Here is a 25455-nt window from a genome sequence, read left to right as displayed (position 1 = left end):
CTTCTAAAAAAAAAAAAAAAAAAAAAAAAAAGCCATTTCTGGATATTCATATTCTAGAATATAATATTCACAAGGACAAAATGGTGTCAGAACACCCTTTAGGTTAAGCTTCTGTGAAATGAACAGCTGTTTCCTCCTCCCACCAGAGTACAAGGTGTCAGGCTTGTCTAATGGAACAGTTCTGTCCTGTTGTATGCAGTCATTTATGGCACTAGAAAAGCAAAGAGGAAACCTTCATAATTAGGGCCTTTTTCTAATAAATATTTATACAATGTGAAAATGTTGCAGTAAGAGAGAAAGAGTGATATGTGATATGTTGCCTGATAATCAGATATTGTCTGGAGAATGGAGACAGAACAGAATGGTCCTACCAGTTAGCTGAATGGCCTAATTACAGTGTTTGACTTGTTTGTTCAAGCTCTGTTCTATATATAACTGAGAAAACGTAAGTGTAGAACTTATTTCTATTGAATTTAAAATTGACCCTTATAATTTTACGATTATCCTGACAAAGTGGTTCAAGGTTGAAAGGTCTTTATCACACTCTAGTACATCATATAAAAAAAAAAAAATAAAAAAAATCCTTCACTGGGTTTAAACAAGTAAAAATTTGAGGGATGCTATGGACTTAATGCTTTTAAGCTATAATAGAACTTGACACAAAAAAAAAAAAATAATGTTTTATTCTCTCTCTCTCTCTCTTTTTTTTTTTTTTTTTGGTTAATTTATATTATATCTATAGCTACCCAAAGGATTAAGCTAGTCAGCAATGTGAATATTGGTATCTGGATCTATAATGCCTATCTCGAAAGAAGAGGCAAAAAGGATAACAAAAATTCATTTCATACCTGATATATGTCTGGTATATAGTATGGATATAACACTTGATAATGTGTTTCTATTGCTTTTGATAATTATATCTACTATATGGTATTTTAATGTATACATGTATCCAGTATCCATGTATACATGTATTCTCAAGAAAAATTGACCCAGCATTTACCAGACCATATTAGGCTCATTCTTCCTCAAACTTATCTTTTGGAAATATTGGTGAAATAGCTTGCAACAGTAAAACATGTAAAGTAATGAATGCAGAATTATTCTACCACAAACCACTTGTGGCAAAATACGACAGTGATCTAATCTATTACCTCTTTTACTTGAACTCTAAGCAAGGATGTTCATTTATTCTCCATTTTCCCTGTATGGCTGGTTAATTGAACAGGTTGCTGATAGAAACAATCTTTTAAAGGCTCTTTGTCTCAGAGACCTCCCAGCCAGTCTGAAAAAGCTACAGTGACATATAGTATCAAAATTAGGCCCTGGGGTTGTATTCTGACTATTTTAATGTATTACAGTAACAATAGGCTCAAGACATAACTTCTTGGAAACTCTTGAAAAAAAAAATGGATTTTGTGTGAAAAGTCCATGGCTTCTTTGCATTGGAAAATTGACATTTCAAGAGAATTTTTTTTTTTTCTCTGAAAGATAATCTGAAATGTAAATCCTTAGTCATTCCACGCTTGATGACAGACATCAAATGTCTGTGGGAATGAAGAGGTGCTGCAAGCTGTACACAGCTATTTTGCCTCTGTCCTATGTAGAGAAAAAGTGCAGCTGTTGTAAGAGTTGGAAAGAAACTAGACTCAGTGAAAAAAAAAAAATAAATAAATAAAAGAAAAAAAAAAGTAACAGTGGTTTCTATGAAACAGATAGCAGGAATGGACTTCAGGAACAATAAACTGTCCTTTTTACTATTAAAAAAAAAAAAAAAAAAAAGAGTGTATCTCATATGGTGCACTTCCATATTTCCAAAGTTTTCTAAAATTTATGAGAAATAGTGTCCATATTTTTATTTTTTATTTATATATTTTTTAGAACTGTGACATTTTGTCCAATGGCTTCTCGGTTATTTGAACAATCAAAGAAGCTTTTTTCTCTGCTTTTCACAAATGTAGTATAGATACAACCTGCTCTAAGTAAGTGGCTTTGCTTGGGCAGGGGCATTGGATCAGACGACCTCCAGAGACCCCTACTAACATTCTGTGACTCTGTGATAATTCCTTTTCAGCATTGACAATTTCTATTTTTAAATTGTACTTTAACAAAAATAGAAAGTTTAACAGAAAAGTATCTTTGAAGATCCTGGGAATTTCAATTCATCACTCTATTGCTCAGTGGAAAACTCACTCTTCATTTTCCTAAGTCATTAAGGCACTGATATCCCTGAAAAGAAAATATAAGTTGCAATAATAAGCAGAACATAGTAGTTGGAATTGTTGATGCAAACTGCATCTATCCTTAGATTTCATATATATATATCACTTGAATTGTACTAGAAATTGCTTCACCTGTTTCCTGCATCCTGCTACTTCAAAAATAATTAAAAATATACTTTGCTGGCAAAGCTAAGCATGACAGTTCAGGCTTCATTCTACTTTCACATTATTGTAAACTCGGAGTAGCTCCTGAAACAATGGATTAACATGACTGTAAAACTGATGTAAATGGGATAAGCAAGCAGCAAGGTTCAGCATCCCATATGAAGATGCTTGGAAGTCCTCCAATAAAAAGGTTATCCTTCAGAAGATGAGCTTAGTCTTTAGATGCTGTGGTAATGGATTCTATAAAACTGTAAAATATTTTGCATAGACAAAATTCACACTGAGGTAGTGTCAGAGATCCATACATTGGTGACCTCAACACTTGCCTGCTGTAACAATGTTTATAATACCAACCTTGGAGGAGTTGAGGAGTTCATATTGTTGAAGGAAAAAAAAAAAATTTCAACTTGCAGAAGCATGTTTAGAGGATAGTTGCTTGGGTACCATGAAGTTAGACAGTGTATAGAGACCTAAGTAGAACAGGCTGCATTGCTATTTAGCTCTGTCTTCAATATCAGCTTTGTACTAAAAGCTGAGTCAATTTTAGGCTAATTATGGGGTCAGGATATTCACAAACACTCTCAAGACTAACTCATGTATCCAAAGAGATTGCTACTTTTATAATCACCGTGGTCTCTGAGGAAATTCATAGTATACCACACAGTAACTCTGAGTGAAAAGAACAGCAATGAAGACAAGAAGAGGGGACAGTACTACTCAGGAATGTTTCTGGAATTAAATACTACAATAAAACTTTCTCTTTAGTTCAACCACACACACACACATGCATGTACAACAAAGGAAAAAAAGAGCTGGCTTTTATTTTAATCAAGTGTGCAAAACACTGAGGACCACATGCATGTTTGTGTGCAGTTTCAGGACAGGACTCCCACTGAGAACAAAGTATTCACAGAATGAATGTCAGAAATGTTCATGCTATGTAAAACCATTGTTTCATATCAGGAATTTAAAAATTAAGAAAGACAGAAAGACTATCTCTAGACAAATAAAAATAAAAATAAAAATAAAAATAAAAATAAAAATAAAAATAAAAATAAAAATAAAAATAAAAATAAAAATAAAAATAAAAATAAAAATAAAAATAAAAATAAAAATAAGATAATATAAAAAGACATGAAAAATAAAAGATTTATTCTTCAGTGACATCTGAATATTACTGCAAAATAGCAAAACAGATACTGTTTATGTTTTAAGACACCTACATTTCAGTAGCTAGCACACTAAATTGATAATTGTTCACAAAAACGGCTAAAACATATCTGTTCATTTTACATGTACTGGTAAAAGAGAACTGGCACGATAAAACACTAAACCCCACAAGTTTTTAGCTTTTCTGTCACATCTCAGTGCATTTAATATCCTTCTGTCATATTATTTATGACTTCACAAAGAAACCAGTTATTTCCCATTATCTCTTCAATAAATAAGTAAAGCAGAGCATGCTGCAACTACAATTTGTTAATGAGATGCCTACAAAATCGTCACGGTGTCTAGTCTCAGAAGCTTGCACAGCATCTAACTATTAGAGTTTGCCTCAGCCCTAAAAAGTATTTGCATTTCTTACACATTGATATGTTCCAAACTGACGACTGAGACACACATATTCAAGTGGATTACATAAAGTAAGCAAACCTTTCCATGACACATTTAACATTTTAAAATAATAATAAATACATTCTAGCAGTGTTTTCAGCTCTTTCATTAACATTTCCACCAGTCTATCATGAGAGAGTTGCCTTCCTTTCTGACAAGGAAAGAAGGTCAAAATTTTTACTTTGGAATTCATGTGACAAAAATTCAATGCTCTAGTACTCATCAGAATAATTTATTTTAAATTTATGAAATAATGACAAAGAAATCATGGATTATATACTGTAAGACATAACTAGAAATCTGATCAAAAGCCCACTGAACAAATTGAAAACCTTTCCATTGGCTCTGGTGGGCTTTGCCTCCAAACACAAACATGGGTAGAAAAAATTAAATTTTCCATGAATTATCTACATTGCTGCTTAGAAAAAAATGCTCAGGATTTTTTTTTTTATTTTATTTTTTTTTTAATATCAGTAAGTATAGTTTCCCCAATAGTCTCTGGTGGCCTTTTTTTATCATAAAATATAATGTCCTGTACATAGGTTTCTTTAGTTTTACTTGCTATAATTGCTCAATTTCATTTCACTAGTTTGAAATACAAGTCCATAATATTCCTCTACATAGATACACATATATGCATATATATATATAATATTTTTTTCTTCTAACACTGTTTTATATCTTGGATTATATCATATATATCATATATCATATATTTATATCATTTCAGCTGTGTTTTCACTGTTTCTAAAATGCACTAGCAAGGACAGAAGGTTTAAAAGCTGTGAATTCTTTGTTTTCCTTCTTTCTATTCAATTAGCATAAAAATATTCATCCAGGTGAATATTATACATATATATATAATGCTTTCTTGCAGAGGTTGACAGAAAGTATAAACTCTTTAAAGAAGTGTACAGAGGTGACTGTAATATAACCATAATGAGAATGTACATGAATTTAAGTTCTGAGGTGACTTGTTCAATAGATTCTATGTCCTTCTCCTGAGAAACATACTGTCACTCTTTCTCAGTGGACAATGCAATTAGGAAGAAGCACCTTGGGGAAAGAAGCTTGAAAATGGAATAAGGAGCAGTTAAATTGTATTAGACCAATATACAGTGCCCCAAATCTGAAATAAATAAATAAATAAATAGTCACCATTCTGATACAATGGTCAGTCAATTTTGCTGTCCTGGAATGGGATTCAAGTCCAAATTGAACGTGTTTTTTGTGTGTGCATGCAGATTTTTACCTGTGAGCTAGTGTTGAAGTTCCTATTGCAATCAATGAGTCTTGAAATTGAGTTAACTCACCTGAATCTAGACATGACTATCTGATCTTCTTATCTAGGGTCATACTTAGACACCCATGAGTTCTGCCCTCTTTTTTTTTTTTTTTTTTTCCAAAAAGTGTGTAATTCAAGAGGAACAGAGAAGAAATCATAAAATAGAGAAAATAGAGAACTATTTATATATGAGATAAGGAAAATTATCTCTCATTTATAAAAAGAAATCAGTCATAAGTTTACTGGTTTACTTAAGTTTAAAGGTTTAAAGTCCCCATAAGAGTAAATGCCACCAGAAAAAAACACTTTTTTTTTTTTTTTTTTTAATCAATAACGTATATAAAGCAATGAGAAATGTTTCTGTTTAATCTCAATACATATTTACACACATTGCATGATTACTGTTTACTAAGCCACTTACTTCCCAGAAAGAGTTGTGAATATGAACAAAGTCACTCATGCAGTGCATCCATGCCAACAAAGCTGCTACATGCTCTTAAATGGAATAAAACCTAAGAATATAATCTACTCTCTTCCAGTCCTACTCCTGGGACTTTCAGAGTATTGTCATTCCTGTCTCACATTAAAAAAAAAAAAAAAAAAAAAGTATTTGTTTTTTGTTAAACAAATTCTTCAGCTAATGGTCATCATGTATGGGAGGAGCCTAATAAAGCCTTTTTACTGGGACGGATGGATTTTAATGTGGAAAAGCAAGTTAGAATAGGAGTGCATATAATAATAATTATGCTGTTGGTTCATATGAGTCTTATTCATTTTATCAGATTGTTTGACAGATTCTTGTTATAGAACTAAGTATTTCTTCTTTATATCCATTTATAACACAGATGACCTTTTCCTAATACAGTTAAGCAGGACAATCCTAAAGTATAGGTAGAATTATCAGTTTAAAAGTACTTTATACTACCTGGATGTAATATATGGCACATTTTTCAATGACTGTTATAGTAAACAGATCAACCAACAGAAAAAAAGTTTATTGCTCTGAATAGCGTTGTTATACCAGTCCAAAATTAGTTACATCAGCTCTTGCCGTCATAGTCTCTGATACTATTAATGTGTGACATCTTTTCAAGGTTACCTGGAAGTTTCTGAGTTAACAAGACTTTTTAGGTAAGGAAAAAAAATAAGCCAACTTTTTCTGCTTTTAACTGTAAGAAACTCAGCAAATTCTCTACTCCAGTGTTGCTTATAACCAATATCTGTAAAATACTCAGGGAAGGATGTGTGACTCAACCTCTACAGCACCTCCTACAAGAGGAGATTTTATTTGATTTATTTGGTATTATTTGATCTCTAAAAAGGGTTTCCTTTTGATAATCTGTGGACAGAATAAACCTGTTACATTAGAAGTCAGAGTCTGTTATCTTACTGTTTAACTCACGATGAATCTATGTTTCAGTAAATAAAGCAAAACTCTATCTTTTGTTTTTTTCACCCTATCTCTGTATAAGATACTGATAGCAATACTTGTATTGCAGGAATTTGTGCTGCAATGCCATGGAGTTTGTTTTAAAGCCCTGCAGTTCAAGATGGAATAAATAACTGTTGCCCTGGCTAATATCTTGCTAGAGATCTTCATACTTAAGCTTGAGGCAAAGGTCTCTAAGGTCAAATCTGAATCTCTGATCCATGGGTTTTGGATCAAGTGAATAACATTAAATCCTACAAGGTATTCAGCAGTCATGGGTGTTGCAGCATTTATGCATCTTCCATTGAAATACTTATTAAGTGTTTTGAAGCTGACATAAATTCTTAGCACCTTGTAGATTATGACCTTTGATTATATAAATAGCTGAAAAAAAAAGAAAAAAAAAAAAAAAGAAAAAAAAAAAGAAAAAAAAAAAAGATGTAACAAATAACTGTGAGTTTAAAGCAGGTATTTTCCTATGTGCAAGGTTTTATATCTCTATGATATTTTTTGACCCTCTAACCCTTTGATACTTTAAGAATATCTATCTTTTATCCATTGCCCATGGTTCTGTAGCAAAATTCAGGAACAAAAAGTATAAAACATTTTATTTCTCTATTCTAAGACTGATCCAAGCCACATCTATGTCATTTCCACTGGTTAAGAACATGAGTGTTCATTCAGGATCAGGTGAAGAATCCATTTAGCTCAATGTCCTCACTCTATCAGTAGCTAGAAACAAATGAAGAAGAGTATAACATATGAAAAAGCAAGAATACAGAGATATTTCCATTACTATAACTCTTCAGCTTTCAGCACTCTGTAACTTAAGGACCTTCCATAGCAGATGTTATATCTTTTGTGCTTGATACACATTGAAGGATGTTTTGCTATTAATTTTTCTAGTTGTCTTTCTCAGTCAAAAAAATAATTGAATAGCAATGGCTGCAATATGACCTTTCATCATAAGATGAAATGGTTCTCTCACAGCATTATTTATTAAATATATCCTCCATTGCACATAAGGAAAATGTCAAAACTGCCTTAAATTGAACTCCCAAAGCAATTCAGAACAAACAACTGAAATTTAATTTCAATTTCATGTCATTTCATTTCAAATTTTTGATCTACATGTATAAAAAAATAATTCAGAATAAGAAATCAATGGTTATATTTTCTGGCTTTTTTTTTCTTTTATCAAAGTATCACATTAAAAAAAAAAAAAAAAAAAAAGAGGAAATTTCCTAATGCCTTTTCTCCTATCTTATATGGGAAGAAATCTTGATGCTTTGTTGTAAAACTTCTAGAAACTTCTAGATATTTAACTGAAACATTCACCTTATCTTGGCATTATCTGAGTCCAATTGCAAAAGTTCTTGATACTTTTATAATTTATAGTTCTCTAATCAAATTATGTAAACAATTAGTAAATAAGTTATTGATTTTTACACTATAGTGAAGAAAATTTGATAACAGATATATTGCCCTTCTATCTTGCAACACAATCCTGTTGTAGTGAATGTGCCTGGGAGACAATTGCACATCCAACCTTCACGCTGTGCTGTGTTGCACAAATCCCTTCTCTGTGGATAAATGTGACTAACTCAATGTATCAGAGAAGCCTGCAGGCAGATCCCCCTCAGTATTAGTGATTACATCATTTTCATAGTTTTGCCTTTTTCTAAAAGCACAGAAAGAGTTTCTCATGAGAACTTTATGAATAAAGTTGGTTTGTTGTTAAAATAAATAAATAAAAATAAAAATAAAAATAAAATAAAAATAAAAATAAAATTGTATAATAGCTTGAAGAACCAAAAAGGATAATTTTCTCCTATGGAGATGGTCTGTGCAGCATGGCACAGGAAAATCCATCTGGGGTCCATCTAATGCTGTATGAACACACAGTTCCCAGCATCCAAAAGGATGTAAGTTTTTATAGCTATTCTGTCTTATTAAAGGTGCTAATTTATAAAGCCATTTGTTGTTGGGCCTTTTGTTTGAGATCCAGAAAAAAATCTGCACTGTCTCTTTCTCAACATACAACCTACCACACAGCAGAACACAAGTCACTACTGGCCTCCTCTCTTGAAAGAGAAGTAGTTCAGATTTCTATTTCTTCTACTTGACAACTAAAATGGAAATAATCTATTTCTCAGTTTCCACCAACTACTCAGCTAAATAATTTCTCTCCAGACAGATTCCATGAGTCCCTGTTCACAATTTGTTTCTTAAGAGAGTGGAAAAGTGGTTGGCAGATTGAAAATATTATTTTCAGTCTCAGAAATGTATATGTAAATAAGCAACTCTTTACAGAAGGAATTGTTCAAAGGGCAAAGGTTCCAGAACATCATCATCCCTCAAGCTTATAAAAAGCATTTACTGGGTCAGCAAATCAGAGAGGTACTATATATAACTATATATAAGATTATACAATTATGCAATAACTGTATAAGATATAGAAATGTATAAGATATACAATTAAATCAACATTATTTTCCCCAAATCATGAAAATTGCTGATGCCTATCAAAGGAGAACCAAACTTTCTGTAGTGAAGCAGGATGGCACTTTTGCTTTAGAACCTGTTTGGAACTTTATGACAAAGCAACCCAGTCTAGGGGAAAAAAAGGAATATTATTTCTCCTGCAGTTTATTCATCTCTTTTAATAAAAAAAAAAAAAAAAGAAAGAAAAATAAAGTGTATAGCAACATAATTTCATAAAACCCTACAGATGTGTTATTTCATATTGGTATAGAACTGTACTTGCTAGTAAATTTCAGATTTGCTGATCTGAAAAAGCAGAACATGGAGATGAACTAAAATGATTTAAACCAAATCATTGTCAATAACAGGATTTCATATCAAATTACAGAATTTCCTCACCAGAGAGATTGGTATAATTTGCAGAGAATTTAACAAAGTTCATAAGGCAAATGAGAAAGATATAAACTCTGAAGCTGTCTTAACCATAATCCTCTCTCATGAACCTCAAGCCTCTGCAATGCTCCAGTCTGGAGGCAGCTCTAAGTGAAAGAAAATGGTAACATACGATTGAATTAAATATGAAAATGAATACTGCAATAAGAAGAGTGTCCCTGGTGAAATTTAGTTTAGGTTTCAGTACGTCTCTAAGATTTTCAGTCTGCTTCAGAGATACATATTGGCAATACATAACTACAGTTTTGAGGTCTGACTCCTGGAAGACAATAGAATGGCATGTGGAAATGTGCCTGACAGCACTCCATTGTGGAATAATGGTTTGTTTGGAGGAACTTTGAAAACAAACACTGAATCAGTCTCTAGTCTTCCCATTCAGAATAAAAGGACTGGTTTGCATCACTTTAAAGTTGAGGTCTTCATGAATTCCATATGTTTATTCAAAAGCATTGATATTTGGAGAAAGACTTCTTAACACACAAAATTTCAGTGAATGCTTAACTAAATGTTTATTTTGGTTTTCCAGTTGTTTCTTCTGAAATAACAGAAACACTATATTTTATATATATATATATACTCATTATATTTTCTCTAAATTAGTGTTTTGCTTTGTTTTGATTGGAAATGGTCAAAAAATTGGCAAAAACATTGAAGTGGGTTAAAAAAAAAAGAAGTTATGTTTATATATAGCTTGACTTTAAATGTAGAAAACACTGTTTTTTATATAAAGTGGAAATTCTCATCAAATCCCAAGCATGTACTCTGCTACGATCTTTGAAAGGAATATGTTACTGGCCTTTTGAAGTTATGCAGTTTGGAACAAGGTGACTAGACCAAACCATTAAACACAGAGGTTGGGATTTCTCTCATATGTTTTACCTAGAATTTACATATTTAAATTTAAATTAATGCCTCTGCTAATAATAATAAATTTCTTTTATACTCAGTGGAGAGGTATGAGCACCTCCAGATGCCTTCTTCTCTTCATTGCCTCTTAAGTGGGACAAGGATGACTAGCTCAGAAGGATTTAACTTTTGGAGAAGTAAATCAGGGCAGATAAATACCTCACAGAGATGGTTAGCATCTGGAAGAGAAATAAGTTTGGGTTCCGTCTCCAGATTTTGCACTGATCATTCTTTTCTATGGTATGTCCTGATCGTTTTCTTTAAACAAACAAACAAACAAACAAGCAAACAAAAAACACCTAAAACATAATCTACACATTCTGTAGCAATATGCACACAAACATAGGGACTGAGAAGAGGATTGTATACATTAAAAAGGCTTATTTAAGGAAACCTTTCTGCTGTATTTGGATTTTTCTCTGGAAAAAAAAAAAAAAAAAAAAAAAAAAAAAAAAAGTACTTTTAAATATAGCTAGTGAGATGGAAAATAAGTATTGGAGGCAGAAGGTACAGCATTGACAATAAGAGATGAACCAACCTGTTTTCAGTCTTTTGATATTGATGTCTTTCAGATCCACTTATGTGAATCTAAATCCGCAGCTCCTGCCTAGTATTCCTAATGCCATCATTAGCACATTTCTCTCTATCTATTTCATTCCTTTGCAAGGATGTAGCAAACACTACACACTAAATGTGGTGGCTACATAGTGAAACAGGGAAAGCTCATAAAATCATAGAATCACAGAACGCTTTAGGTTGGAAGGGACTTTAAAGATCATCTAACTCCAACATTCCTGACAGTGGTAAGGATACCTCCCACCAGACCAGGTTGTTCAAAGACCCATCCAGGCCCATCACACAGCTTGGCGGCAGCTCACATTCCTTCTCCCAGTGAGACAGCACTCTTTCTTCTCCCTTCTCCTCAAGAACTGAGACTAAACTGGTTCATCTCTCTCTCTCCCACAACTATGTTTTTTTCTTACATTTGTAAGATGAAGTGTCTTCTGAAATTATCAGCTGAATGTGCCAGACACAACTAGTCAGTATCATCTATGATCCGCAGCTGTGACTGTCCCTAGAGGAGACAGGCTGCTGTAGCCATGCTGTACAGCAACAGACTGAACCATGCTGAAGTGCTCACTAGCATGACTAGCAATAGTGCTTCACCCATGAATAACTTAATGCATTACTTTTCAAAAGTTTGAGGAAATTTTCAATGAAAGAAACCATAGGTTAAATGAATAATAGCAACAATGTTCTTGTTGGCAGCCTTTAAACAGCTACCTTTTCCTCAATCACAGAATCACGGAATCATCTAGGAAGAGACCTCCAAGATCACCTAGTCCAACCTCTGACCTAACACTAATAAGTCCTCCACTAAACCATAACATGAAGTTCTACATCTAAACATCTTTTAAAGACCTCCAGGGATGGTGACTCCACCACTTCGCTGGGAAGCCTATTCCAATGCCTAACATCCCTTTCAGTAAAGAGGTTCGTCCTAATATCCAACCTAAACCTCCCCTGGTGCAACTTAAGCCCATTCCACCTCGTCCTGTCACCAGGCACTTGGGAGAACAGACCAATCCCCACCTCGCTACAGCCTCCTTTAAGGTACCTATAGAGTGTGATAAGGTTGCCCCTGAGCCTCCTTTTTTCCAGGCTGAACAAGCCCAGCTCCCTCAGCTGCTCCTCGTAAGACTTGTTCTCCAGACCCCTCACCAGCTTCGTTGCCCTTCTATGGACTCGCTCAAGCACCTCGATGTCCTTCTTGTAGAGAGGGGCCCAAAACTGAACACAGTACTCGAGGTGCGGCCTCACCAGAGCCGAGTACAGAGGGACGATCACCTCCCTAGCCCTGCTGGCCACACTGCTTCTTATACAAGCCAGGATGCTGTTGGCCTTCTTGGCAACCTAAGCACACTGCTGGCTCATATTCAGCCGACTATCCACCATCACTCCCAGGCCCTTCTCTGCCAGGCAGCTTTCTAACCACTCATCTCCCAGCCTGTAGCGCTGCTTAGGGTTGTTGTGCCCCTGGTGCAGGACCTGGTGCAGCACTTGGCCTTGTTGAACCTCATACAGCTGGCCTCAGCCCATCAGTCCAGTCTATCCAGATCCTCCTGCAGAGCCTTCCTACTCTCGAGCAGATCAACACACGCACCTAACTTGGTGTCATCTGCAAACATACTGAGGGTGCACTCGATCTCCTCATCCAGATCATTGATAAAGATATTAAAGAGAACTGGCCGTAAGAGAGGTGGCAGAAGTAGCACATGGTCCACAAATACAGGATACATATCATAGACTGCACATTTTTGTATGAAGCTTTCATCTCCAAAACTCAGCACTTTTGAAATATCCTATATGTTGATTTGTGTGTTAACAAGCAAAAAGATAAAAAGTTTAGATTTCCTTTCACTTGTTAAAAAAAACAAAATGAAACAAACAAACGAACAAAAAAGACTGAGCTTGCCAAATCATTAAGCCAGTTCAAGGATAGATTTACTATAAGTTTACTATATAATTAACTATAATTATAAATTATAGTTATAATAAAGTTATTATGAAATACTATAATTTACTATAAAGTTTTGAAGGGAAGCTTCTTTTAGTAGCCTTTGAAGTTTTCTATCCTCATGCAAAAAAAAAAGTAATGCTATTGATACCAACTAAATTGTCTATCACTGGAGAGTTTACAATGGAAATATTGTGTAATTTTTTATGTAAATATATATAACAAATAAACACCAGAAACAGTTGCATCTTTAACTGTATATAACTATATATAAGTTGCATCTTTAGCTGTATATAAGTCTATATTCTTTGCTTGTCTAGCTTTGCCTGTCCCCAGTTCTTGATGTCCATGTCTTAACATGGAAATGATTAAATGATATAAACATCAATAACCAAATCCCCCCCCCCCAAAAAAAAAAAAATAGAAAAAATAAAAATTCTCAATTCTGTAAAGTATACAAGATACATTGGTATTTAAGTTATGAAGTTGTTAAAAGGAGTTGTTACTAAAGATTTTTCAATACTACTGTGCTTTCAATAGAAAGGTCACAACTCTTACCCTGCTATTTACCAACAATAAAGAGATTAGATGATGAAAACCAAAAATGTATATACCCTCTTCACAGTCAGATTTGGAAAGCATCTTCAAACTCTGCTTTTCCTTCCTCTGAGGGAAGCAGGAGAGTTTGGGGACTATCATGTTGCAGCTGTAAACCACCTTGTCAAAGATCATCAATGTTGTTCCTAAGCAACTCTGCACAGTGCTGTAGTTGCTGTCCATAGCTGATAAGGATGCTCAGGGAATTGTTAACTAGCTGCAAGTGGGAGAGATGGAAGTTGCAGAAATTGAAAGTAATGTCACCATCAAGGTAATACAATTTTTTTTTTTTTTGGTTAAAAAAGGAGGAAGATAACAGCAACAACGAAAATTAAGGATCCCACTCACATTACATTTGTTCTTATATGGAAAACTCTTTTGATTCATCTTACTAAACAAAAGAATGAGTGAGGATGCAGCAGACACTTTAAGACTGTGAGCTATTATTAGACAATATTACGTTATGTCCATTTGTACTGGGTCTGGCTGGAATGTTAAATTTCCCTGCAGCAGCCCATACAGTGCCATACTCTGTACTTGTAGCTGGAACAGCAGTGTTATCACACCACTGTTGGGTCTACTGCTGAGCAGCGGTGGCACAGCATTGGGCCTCTCTCTAACCCTCCTAGGGGGTGGGCAAAAAGTGAGGAGAGAAACATCACTAGGGCAGCTGACCTAAACCAATCAAAGGGATATTCCATACCATGTGATGTCACACTCAGCAATAAAAGGTGGAAACAGGAAGAAGAGGGGAGGGGTGGGCTCTAGTTCGGAAAACGTCGGTCTTCCTCTCAAACACCAGCTACGTGTGTTGAGGCCCTGCTTCAAGGACGTGGTCAATCATCGCTCATTTGTGGGAAGTAGAGAGTAATTTCTTTCCTCTGCACTTCCATATAGCCTTCATTTATTTTATTTGTTTGTTTTCCTCCCTTCTTTTTATTTTTCCCTTTCCCTCTCCCTTTTTCCCCTTCCCTTTTTATTTCCCTTTAGTTAAATTGTTTAGTTCATGGTAGTCTTTATTTAATTATTATAATTATTTCCCTTTAATTAAATTATCCTTATCTCAACCCGTGAGTTGTTCTTTGCTTTACTTCTCCCCCTCCTCATCTAAAAGAGGGGGCGTGAGAGAGCAGTTGTGGGGTTTAGCTGCCCAGCACGGTAAAACCACCACAGCATTACAACCTCACAGTCTGACTCTCAGTAAGGAATGTCTGGATAGCCATGCTTGTAAGTGATAACTTGAAAGACTGTTCCCTGTTATCAGCCAAAATACTTTGAGAATCTGCCAATAAAAAGACCATATTTCTGGATATATATTTTCAAGAATGCTAGGGTTTTGTTTCAAAATATTTTTTTTTTCAATAAAATAATTAATAAAAACAATGTGACGTATTTCCATAATATTAGATAAGTTCAAGTACCTCTATGAAGTTACACAGATAATTTTTATCATAGATGATTTAAAACTATACCGGAATATACTCACTTTATTTTAATTTACTGAAGTACTGAGTCTAATTAAATAAAATCCTGTAAGTTTATATTGTTTGTTACACCATGGGAAGTTTTATCTGCCTAAGGAAATTGAGTCTTCAGTGCTCAAACAGCCTAACTTGTTTACGCAGATACTCAAGGAAAGATTTTAGAACATTTTTTTTTAATGTCTCTATTATGTGATTCTACATTATGTTTTGAAAAATATGTAAAAGTATTAGCATTGGCAGTACAACCTCATAGGTTAAAATCTGATATGAAGCTTAAGTGGTAAGTGGTAAGTTAGTACAAAATTGAGCTAAAGACCATCTAGTTAAGAGTCAACTCACAAATACAGTATCTCCTAAAAAAAAAAAAAAAAAAAAAAAAAAGTGATACAAAATGCTTATCTCAAGAAAATAGTTTTTTCTACAAAGATAATATTAAGGTAAGTACATGTAAGCACTCCTCCTCAAACTGACCACTTAAATCTACAAACCACAGGCATAAGACAAAATATTTGTCAGCACACCAGAGTAGGGGATGAATTTTCAGTGGTTCAAATTGAGACTTAGAGTTTACTTTTTCTTACCCACATCTGAATTTTGACAGATCTCCTTTATATAATCCAATTGTGCATTCTACTGAAACCAATAAATCCTCAAATTGCATGTTTCATTGAGAAAACAGACCACCTTACTTGACACTGTTTTTTAATTCTATGCTTGATTCCTAAAAACATTTTCATTATTTGAACAATATCTGAACAATACCATAACTCAAATATTTACATCTCTTTATACATTGAACTTTTGATTTGAAAAAAGGCAGAAAATGAGGATTAAAATATTTTCCCTCTGATACCTCATACTACTCTCCTAGTTATGTTATCCTTTTTTTTTTTTTTCTCTTTCTTTTTTTCCCCTTGAATTACTTATATCTCTTTCCTAACAATTCTGTACACACAGCAGTTTATCTTATTCCACAGTGCTATGTGAATATAAGGCATATTGGATTTTCACAAGACACTCGTAAGGTCTTTTTGATTTTGATTGGGACAGGACATACTCAGTGTCTGTACAGTACTCTACATAGCTTAGAAATTATTCTTTTGTACAAAGGAGAATGCTTTCTAAAGCAACTATCTACCTAGTATCCCAGCTTAGATGTTTTCAAGTGTTTTCCCATGTTTCTAAGTACCTAAGCCTCTTCTGAGATTTCAAGCTGGGTGCCTAACTGCATCTCCAGATTCATAAATGCCTTTAAAAATCTTCCTTGCAGTGTTAAGTTCCTAAATACTTTACATATGCAAACTTAAACTTTTTTGGTTTTTTGGATGTTAACATTTTCGTATGATTTTATGCAACCTCCCATTTTCTATAACAGTGTGGGATTTAGCCCTAATTAAGCACATTTGCTCCAAAGGTTTCCACCTTCAGGACGGAGACCTGCAGATAAGTAGGGAACAAAATTCTGCTGTGGAATATAAGAAAGGAAACTTTTTTCTACATACATAAGGAATGCTTGTATGCTTGTATAAGGATTGCTTGTATGAATAATATTACTGTGTAATATTTACAAAAATAGTAGTCATGAAGTCAGCTTGTAATTGCAGACAACTGAATTTGTACTGATAATAGTAAAAACACTTGTACTGATGACTGGGTACATTAAGATATGCCTTCTAATAATGCCCAAGTTTTATTTACTCAGGTGTAAGAAAAATACAGCAGTCTCATTTGAATTATAAAGAGATAAATTTTGCTGGAAGATTTTTTAAACAAAACTGAAATATTCTATGACTGATGTATTGTCACATGATCTTCATATGCTTTCATGTTTGTATCTGAGCCTCCCTACTTGAAATGCATGAGTAAATATTTGTATCCAATATTTTTCTTTGGAATACTTACACCCATTGAACATCAGGTGCTCTATTTTGTATTTCATCTCATTTCCCATTTATTTAAGTGGAAGTAATGCAAATTTCTTTGTGTACTTTGGTAAAAATTGATTTTTTTTGTTAAAACAAAGCCCACGGTTTTTACTTAGCAGAGGGATTATAACATATCACCATAAGCATGGTAAGATCAAAGTCATGTACTACAGGGGAAAAAAAAAAAAAAAGCAAAAAAAAAAAAAAGTCTTAAAAATAATAGTAGAACTTAGGCTACTAATTGTGATAGGGGTTGAAGTCCAAGCATAGTAATTACTATTGTTCCAGGAAATGTAGTGTAAAATTATCATTTCAAAGTGTTGTCTATGAATTTGAATCCACTGCCTGAGTAATGCAGGAAAAAAAAAAAAAAAAAAAAAAAAAAGATGTTTTGAAGACTACTTCTTACGCAAAAATATATTACCCAATAAAGGATAGGAACATAAATATATGGAATCTTTTCTATCACTCTGTCAGCTCCCTTGTCAGGTAACTGATGAAACTTGAGAAGGATGAAACTTTGTTTCTGGATTTCTAATTTATACTCCTTCTTTTGAACTACCTATCTATTTAACCAATGCTGAACCAGATTCTACTCTCATCAGTTTACCATGATATAAATTATGAATAATGAGATAACTTCAACCAGTAGACTATAGTGGCATACCATATGGTACTCTAGTACTTGAGCTTTCTCTAGTACTAGAAGTAATTCATTAGACTTTGTTTCAAATGTTTGGGAAATTGTCATCCTGAAGCTGCAAGATATTGTCAACTTATTTTGGATAATCTTATTTTTGCACTGTTTATAAATTTCTTTGTTCAGAAATGTGGTTTCAATTTCCAGATATTTTTTTCATGGCAGCACTGATTCTAATGCTTTATGCAGACATTTATATGCATTTTATATTGCAATTTTTTCTTCTTAGACAGGGGCACAATAATGTGAGTCAAGTACAGATTGCCATCACTCAGTTTGAACTTCTTGGGTTGGTTACTTACGGCTTTTACTAAATTCGTAAAATTCACTGAGGATTAGTTGAATGATAGGCCATAATTAATAGATCAGGCACCAATCATAATTACTCTCTGAGTCGATTTGTTCTGCTGTCCTAAATCAGTATATTTCTTTGTTATCTCCTTGTCCACACCAATCTCGTAGTTCTTATTCTTCTCTCACAATAACTGCAACAAAACAAAATTCCATCTGTTTCCACCAAAGGAGGAAATAAATTACATTCTGTGCAGACATTTATTTCTGTTAAGCATTACTTTCATGCTCTTCATAAATGAAGCTCACAAATTCACAATCAAGAAAAAGAGTGAAGTAAACTAACTGCCATTCCTCTAAGAGATCTTCAGTATATCTTTTTAACTGGAAAGCTGGTCAGCAGTGCAACTAAACAGGATTGTAATGACCCAGGTTCTCTGTCAAGCCTGCAACAGCCCAATGCAGTTTGACTCTCTTTGTATTAAAGAACAAATAATTTTACTCACTGCTATCAAAATGACCCTTGCTTTTTAGTGTTTCATATTCTCCCTGGAGCCCTTTCTGAATATCTAGCAATATGCTTTGAAGGCAATTACACTACACCATACTTTCTCCCTCTTCTGTGATATAGTATTCTAACGATTCAGGCTAAGTCTCTGCTGTGAAGAGAAAATAGAATAAGACATCAAACACATTTGTAAAATCCAAAAATCACTAGGTTGTGTACAAGAATATAAAAGAGAAAAATACTATTTGAAACAGGGCTGAAAAACTCAAACACAAAAAGAATGAATGACATGAAAGATACAGAAATAGTATTCCAGCTTTGCTAATCTTTACCTTTGCAATATTTTTCATGAGAGTATTTATAGTGCTTAATGAAATTGTTCACAGAATAGAGATTTTGAATTTTGTGTCTCTTGATAGATTTTATTTAACTCATATTTTTATATGAGTTCTGAAGAGGTGGATGTTTTCAAACTAAAATACGGAGACAATAAGGAACAAAAGGCACTCACGGAAAAGGAAAACCAGAAAATGTGCATGACATTTGGAAAAAAAAAAAAAAAAAAGTGCTGTGGAAGTTTTACGATGCTCATAAGGAAAAATCTATCAAAAAAAGGTCAGGAAAAAAAACTCTTAGGAAGAAAGTTTAGGTTAAATGAATGACGATGATGAATGGAAGTTTTAATCTAATGGTAAAGGATGAATGAGGACTCTGGAACAAAGAAGTAGAGTAAAATAAAACCAGAATCTTAATATAAACATTAAACTTGTTTGAAACAAGGGAGGAAAGGAGCCAAGCCAGCTGACAAATAACAAAATAGGAAGACTATGGAAAATGGTATTTTGAAAGAAAAGCAAGGAAAATGAATAGATGGAACATACCCCAGGGATGTGATGAGAATGGAAAAGAGAATGGAATGTGTAGGAAAATGAAATCCATCATCCTATTACCCTGTTCACTACTTGAAGTTTTCTACTGTCACATTCAGTCACCTGTTTGATTTTAATGTCTTCAGTACAAGTAATATGATATGTCCCTCATACATTATGGGCTCCATTAACAAATAATGAAAATGAATGGGTGGTTTATTGTTTCTAGAAGACACACTTCTTGTTTACATAATCAAAACAAATAAATGGTCTTATGTTTTAACTTCTTCCCATAAAATATTGTGCTCATCTACAAATGTATTACATGACCTGACAAAGCTACCCAATGTAAATCCTATAAATATAAATGTTTTATATAGCAGTGAGATTGCTTTGGAACTAGTCACAAAAGAGCACTGTGTTCCTTATTTAAAGTATAATATATGTATAAAGCTTTAAAGTACACTACAGCTCTGCCAAATTTGGGAACAAACATCACCTTGACACCATCAAAACCTTACCAGTTATTCTAGCTGGCTACTGACAGGGCCAAAGGAATGTTATTAGATTACCATGTTGTAAGGTGACAGCAGCAGGTGTCATAACTATGTCATTATGGATGTAGATGTTCACAAGCCCCTATGTAAGTCTGTCAGTCCCAGTTCAATAAACCCGAGCCTTTTTCTCTGACATGTTTTACACTGCCCTGCTTCTTGACCTTTTTGTCCCTAACTTTTATGATTTCTTTTTTTTTTTTTTTTTAATCTTGAATCACCACAAACTGCTTTGTGATGTTTTTCATTTTTATTCTCTTGTCCCTCTTCCCTATTTTGCTTTTGCAAGAATACAGATAAAATATAAAACTGAATTTTGAAAGCAGACAGCTCAGTTTCTGGAATAGTGAGTGCCATTATTCTAGCCACCTTTCTGTCTCCTCCCTCCTTCCCTCCCTCCCTCCCTTCCTCCCTCCCTCCCTCCCTCCCTTCACAGAATCACAGAATCACAGAATTTCTAGGTTGGAAGAGACCTCAAGATCATCGAGTCCAACCTCCTTCCTTCCTTCCTTCCTTCCTTCCTTCCTTCCTTCCTTCCTTCCTTCCTTCCTTCCTTCCTTCCTTCCTTCCTTCCTACCTTCCTTTCTCTATTTCTATCTTCTTTTGCTCTTATTTTTCTCTCTTCCTTCCTTCCTCTCTCCATTTTTTCTTCTTTCTTCTTCTTTCTCTTCTTTCTTTTTTCCATTTCTCTTTTTTCCCCTTTCCTTTCTCATTGTGCTTTTCTTCTTTCCTTTTTTCTCTCCTTTCTTCCCCCTTTTCTCTCCCCCTTTCTTCTTTTTTTTTCTCTTTTACGTTTATCTTTCCTTCCTTCTGTTTTCCCTTCTCTCTTTCTTTCTTTCTTTCTTTCTTTCTTTCTTTCTTTCTTTCTTTCTTTCTTTCTTTCTTTCTTTCTTTCTTTCTTTCTTTCTTTCTTTCTTTCTTTCTTTCTTTCTTTCTTTCTTTCTTTCTTTCTTTCTTTCTTTCTTTCTTTCTTTCTTTCTTTCTTTCTTTCTTTCTTTCTTTCTTTCTTTCTTTCTTCTTCTTCTTCACCTTTTGCCTTTCTTTTTTTTTCCCTTCCTCCTTCCTTGCTTCCTTCATCTCTTCCTTTCTTCCCTATATTGTATGAAAATATAACGTCTCTATATACAACTATGTATTACTTGAGTTGAGCAGTCAAGAACAGTTAAGAGCTGGAATGTCCTTGGAGGTTAAAATACAATAATATTTGAAGTCACTGTCCCTCTGCAGAGAAAAATGTAACCTATGTTTTTAAAAGATGCTTTAATTGTTCAGCAATCATGCAGAACTGAGAAATATAGCCCTGCTTCCATTATAATAACTCCCCAGAATACAAAGATCACTTACTCAGTACCCTTGCTATCTAGAAAATATGAAAATGACACCAGGACTCAAAACCTCAACTTTATATTAGTATATTATTCAGTATTAGTTTTCAGGCATTTTTGTAATATTTCAGATAGCCTGCTGTGTGCTATTGTCATTTCAAAAATAGGATATTTCAGCTAGCTTTGTTCCTAAAAGAAAAAATGTTGTTTGTATAGAGACCATTTATAAAGCTCTAATTCAGCTAAAACTAAAATTAAAAATGAATGGGAGTTCTACATTACTGAGTGGATGAGAAGATCTTTCACAGAAGCAAAGGTAGCAGTACTAATTACAATCAGCTTTCACTGACCCTTGCTGCTTTTCCTTGTAATTTCCCTCTCTTTTAGTGTAATTATTCCATCAACTAAAAAGAGTTCAAAGCTTTTATTATGTTAATTTTATTTAAATTATTCATATGTATTTAACATTTAAACGTAATTTTTATATGGTTATCATGATATTATTAAAAGGACATCATCTAGCTAATCCACTGATTAAAGACTTCCCAGAAATTTGGGATGTCTGTCATATCTGAACTTATATCTGAACTTCGGAGGGTGAAGCTCTGAATATCAGTGCAACCTGCTCAAAATTTTCTCTGTGAAAACTACCCCTAAAACTGAGTCAAGCATACATTTTTCTTTTTAACTCTTCTACTTCCCCTCAAATCATGAATGTGTGGCTGCCTGGTTTTAGGTTTTAATCAGAGATTTTTAATGATGTTCAAATCTCATCAGTATGCAGTATAACACCTCAAAACCTGTAACTATAGGATTGTATTCATTATTTTATGAAAGAAACAAACTAAACTTAACAACACCAAATAGATATCACACCCACGTAATAATAAACTGCAAACTGACCCTACTGCTGAGGACAAAATTTTGTTCAGTACCATGGACAAGTACTGTCAAAACTGCACCCATAACAGTGAAAACAACTTACTCAAGAAATACCTTTCATTGCAAAAAAATACAGACCAGTTCCTGCTCCTCTATAATACGATTATTCATTCTGAATACTGATAAATTCTCGAGAAATAACTTGTTGAAATCATCACATATTAAAAAGATGTTGCAAAAAGAGTCAGCATCAGAAAGCATAGGACTATGAAACTGCTTTGCATATATAACTTGTTCCTTATGTTAACTTCTCCCTTCAGTTTGTCACTACCAGAAGAAAGTGAAAACCTAAAAAATCCAGCAACCTTAAAAGCAGACTAAAATCCCCAAAGCTCCTGTCACTCCTTTTTAGCATAACTTGCCCTTACAAGTAATGAAATATTTACAATGCACTATATTTATCTTCATTTTTATATCATGCTGAAGATAAAAGCCCTGTGCAAAAATTGGTGGCATAATGTAGACCCATTATCTTTTTCAATATTTTCTATGTCCGTTTCCCAACTAAATTAAATTGCACATAATAAATCAACTTGTTCATTATGGTATAATAAAGCACTTTCATTTTGTTAAATTTTAAAATTTTACATGTTTCATAAATCTCAACTTTCCCAATAGGATGTGGCAAAATGCTTGATTAATAAAATGATGAGCTTTTGCTTTAGAAAAGTAAAAAGTTTGACTTTCAAACGTAATTATTAAATAACTAGAAAAAAAAACATCTAAGGAATAACAAATTTTCAGTTTCACAGCTCATACTCTACCTCTCAAAATTAGCTTCTTAAATTAGTCAGCCTTCTAAATTCATGTCAGAATTACAGACAAATAGATTTAACAACCTTGTACACAGAGTCAGCTTCTACAATAAGATTCCATTATCAGTAAGAAACTTTAAAAAAATACTATCACCCCTTTCCAGTAAACTTCATCGCGGTCTGACTAATGTCAACAACAGCATTTTTAAATTCCTAATTCTCTGGAAGACTGCATGTCATTAGAATTATGTTTTAATACATAAACTAGATTTGTCATATAAAAATCTTACATTTTCTCAGATCATTTTCTAGAATCTGTCATGGGTCAGCGTAGCTTGACATGTCATTTACTTGAGACCAAGTTATAGTTATGTAAAATCAAAGGACAGATATCCAGAGTCTTAAATGAAATTAGGAATCATTTTTGTGAAGATTAAGGTATCTATACTTGCTTTATTTCCGTGAAAGCAAATCACTCTGCAATATCCAACTCAATATCCAAGTCTACATCAACACATCACTTCAAACAAAATGGCAGATCCACATCCTTTTATGAATGATCAAATTAAAATATTGCACCCTATTACTACTTTAGCAACACTGTAACTTGTCCTGCCAGCAAACATAACACTGTTAGAATTCCAAGGAATAACTCATAGATTTTCCTAAAATATTCCAATTTCACTAACTAAAACAACAACAACAAAAAAATGTCAGAGAAAATAGTAAAGACACCAAATAGTTTTGGGAATTAATTTTTGTTTGCTTTTTTTTTTTTTTTTCCCCAATGTATCTGTAATTTGGAGTTTTAGGTTACTTTAACTTCAGCAACACTTTTAACTCAATTCACCATGCAAAATACTTAGACTAAGTGCTAAGTTGTATTCATGACATTCCATGACAAAAACTTACCCTCACATTTTCTCTATCAAATTTATTTTTTTAAATTGAGCACTTTTCCTTCTTGCCAACACACTTGTTGAAATGTTGGCTGTAACCAAACACCAGCTGCACTTACCCCAGTGTTGTCATGGTGACAATGGTGTACCAGAAGGCTGCAGGGATGCTGGTGAACTTGCTGGCTGATGAACCTTTTTCTGCATAGTACATGACTGTGGCAAAGATGATGATGGCCATAGTGAGTGAGAAGAGGAGGAAGCCTAACTCTGAGGCACAGCTTTTGAGGGTATAGCCCAGGATACGCAGCCCCTGCGAGTGGCGGGAAAACTTAAAGATCCTGAAGACACGAAAGACTCTTAGTGTCACAAAAGCCCCACTGACATCTTCATTATCTGTCATCACCAGGCCAATGTAATATGGCATGATGGCTACCACATCAATGATACTCATGACACTGCGCACAAATTTGTAGCGACTAGGGGCTGCCAGCAGGCGTAGGAGATACTCAACTGTGAAGATCATGACACAGGCGGTATCCAGACAGAAGAAAGCCACAGCATAGCGCTCTCCACAGGGTAGCTCCTTGATGCGACCCGGGCTTACCCCACAGGGCACTGTTTCCACCACATTGGCAATGACAGAGACAGCAATGAAGAAACCAGTGACATAGTAGAAGACCAGAGCCAGTGTACTGGTGTGGGGATTTTCAAAAGCCCGCCACATCCTCTGCCGAGCTGTCATTGAGGGCAGTGAGCTCTCAGCTGCATGATCCTGATCGGCATCATCCTGCAGGCGCTCAGCATTCTCACGTCGGCGATCCTTGTACTCCTCATAACAGCAGTCGCCAATGATCTCAGGGATGATGCCAAAGAAAGCCAGCTCCTCATCGTAAGCAGAGATGCACTCCTGGCGGGGATAATGAAGCTTCCCAGTACGGTAGAAGTTGAGAATGTGGCGGAAAATGTCAGGGTCACGATCAAAAAAGTACTGCTGTGTCTCAGGGTGGTAAAAGAAGTCCCGCTCCGAACTGCCCAACAGAGTGTCAGGGTAGCGCTCTAGGGTGTCCAGCCACGTCTGGAACTGGATACCACTTACATTCAGCACAATCAGAGAGTCCTGGCTTCGCTTCCTCTCCTGCCGTGGAGCAGCTGGCATGGGACCTGTAGCCACTGGCATCCATCCTATGGCCGCTGCCCTGGCAAAGGGCAACCATGCTGCTACTCCTGCTGCCATGGTCCCAAACAGCTACTACAGCTGAAGAAGCAAATTTACAGACAGTTCTGGTCCAGACACTAAAACACAAATGGAAAAGAAAAATACAAATGCTCACACATTTTCAAGGCAACAGAATTTCCGAACATTGTTGTGATTTGTAGCATTAACTGGGCTTTTGGATTCCTCCTTTTTTTTTTTTTTCCTTTTTTTTTTTTTTTTTTTGGTCCCAAAATGTCCTTTCCAGGGGCTGGTTGGACAGTTAGGACAATAAACCAGGGCACTTAGAAAATCAGCGTATTCAAAGCAGCTACAAC

The 25455-nt window shown here is 34.5% G+C and overlaps 1 protein-coding gene across 1 annotated transcript in view; it reads right to left on the bottom strand.

The window, feature by feature from the left end:
* The window catches only part of KCND2 (potassium voltage-gated channel subfamily D member 2), a gene marked incomplete at its 5' end in the record, with an annotated part of 297426 nt that extends 272267 nt beyond the window's left edge, over positions 1-25159 (bottom strand). Inside the window, one exon of the mRNA XM_082764628.1 lies at positions 24045-25159. Within this exon, the coding sequence (XP_082620754.1) occupies positions 24045-25159 (1115 nt within the window). The remainder of the gene's footprint in view (positions 1-24044) is intronic.
* Positions 25160-25455: the final 296 nt, after the last annotated feature.

This window comes from Aythya marila (assembly GCF_965140915.1).
Source record: "Aythya marila genome assembly, chromosome: 1".
Lineage (NCBI taxonomy): Eukaryota > Metazoa > Chordata > Aves > Anseriformes > Anatidae > Aythya > Aythya marila.
Note: the sequence above shows the minus strand (reverse complement) of the source record. Positions and strands in the feature narration are given on the sequence as shown.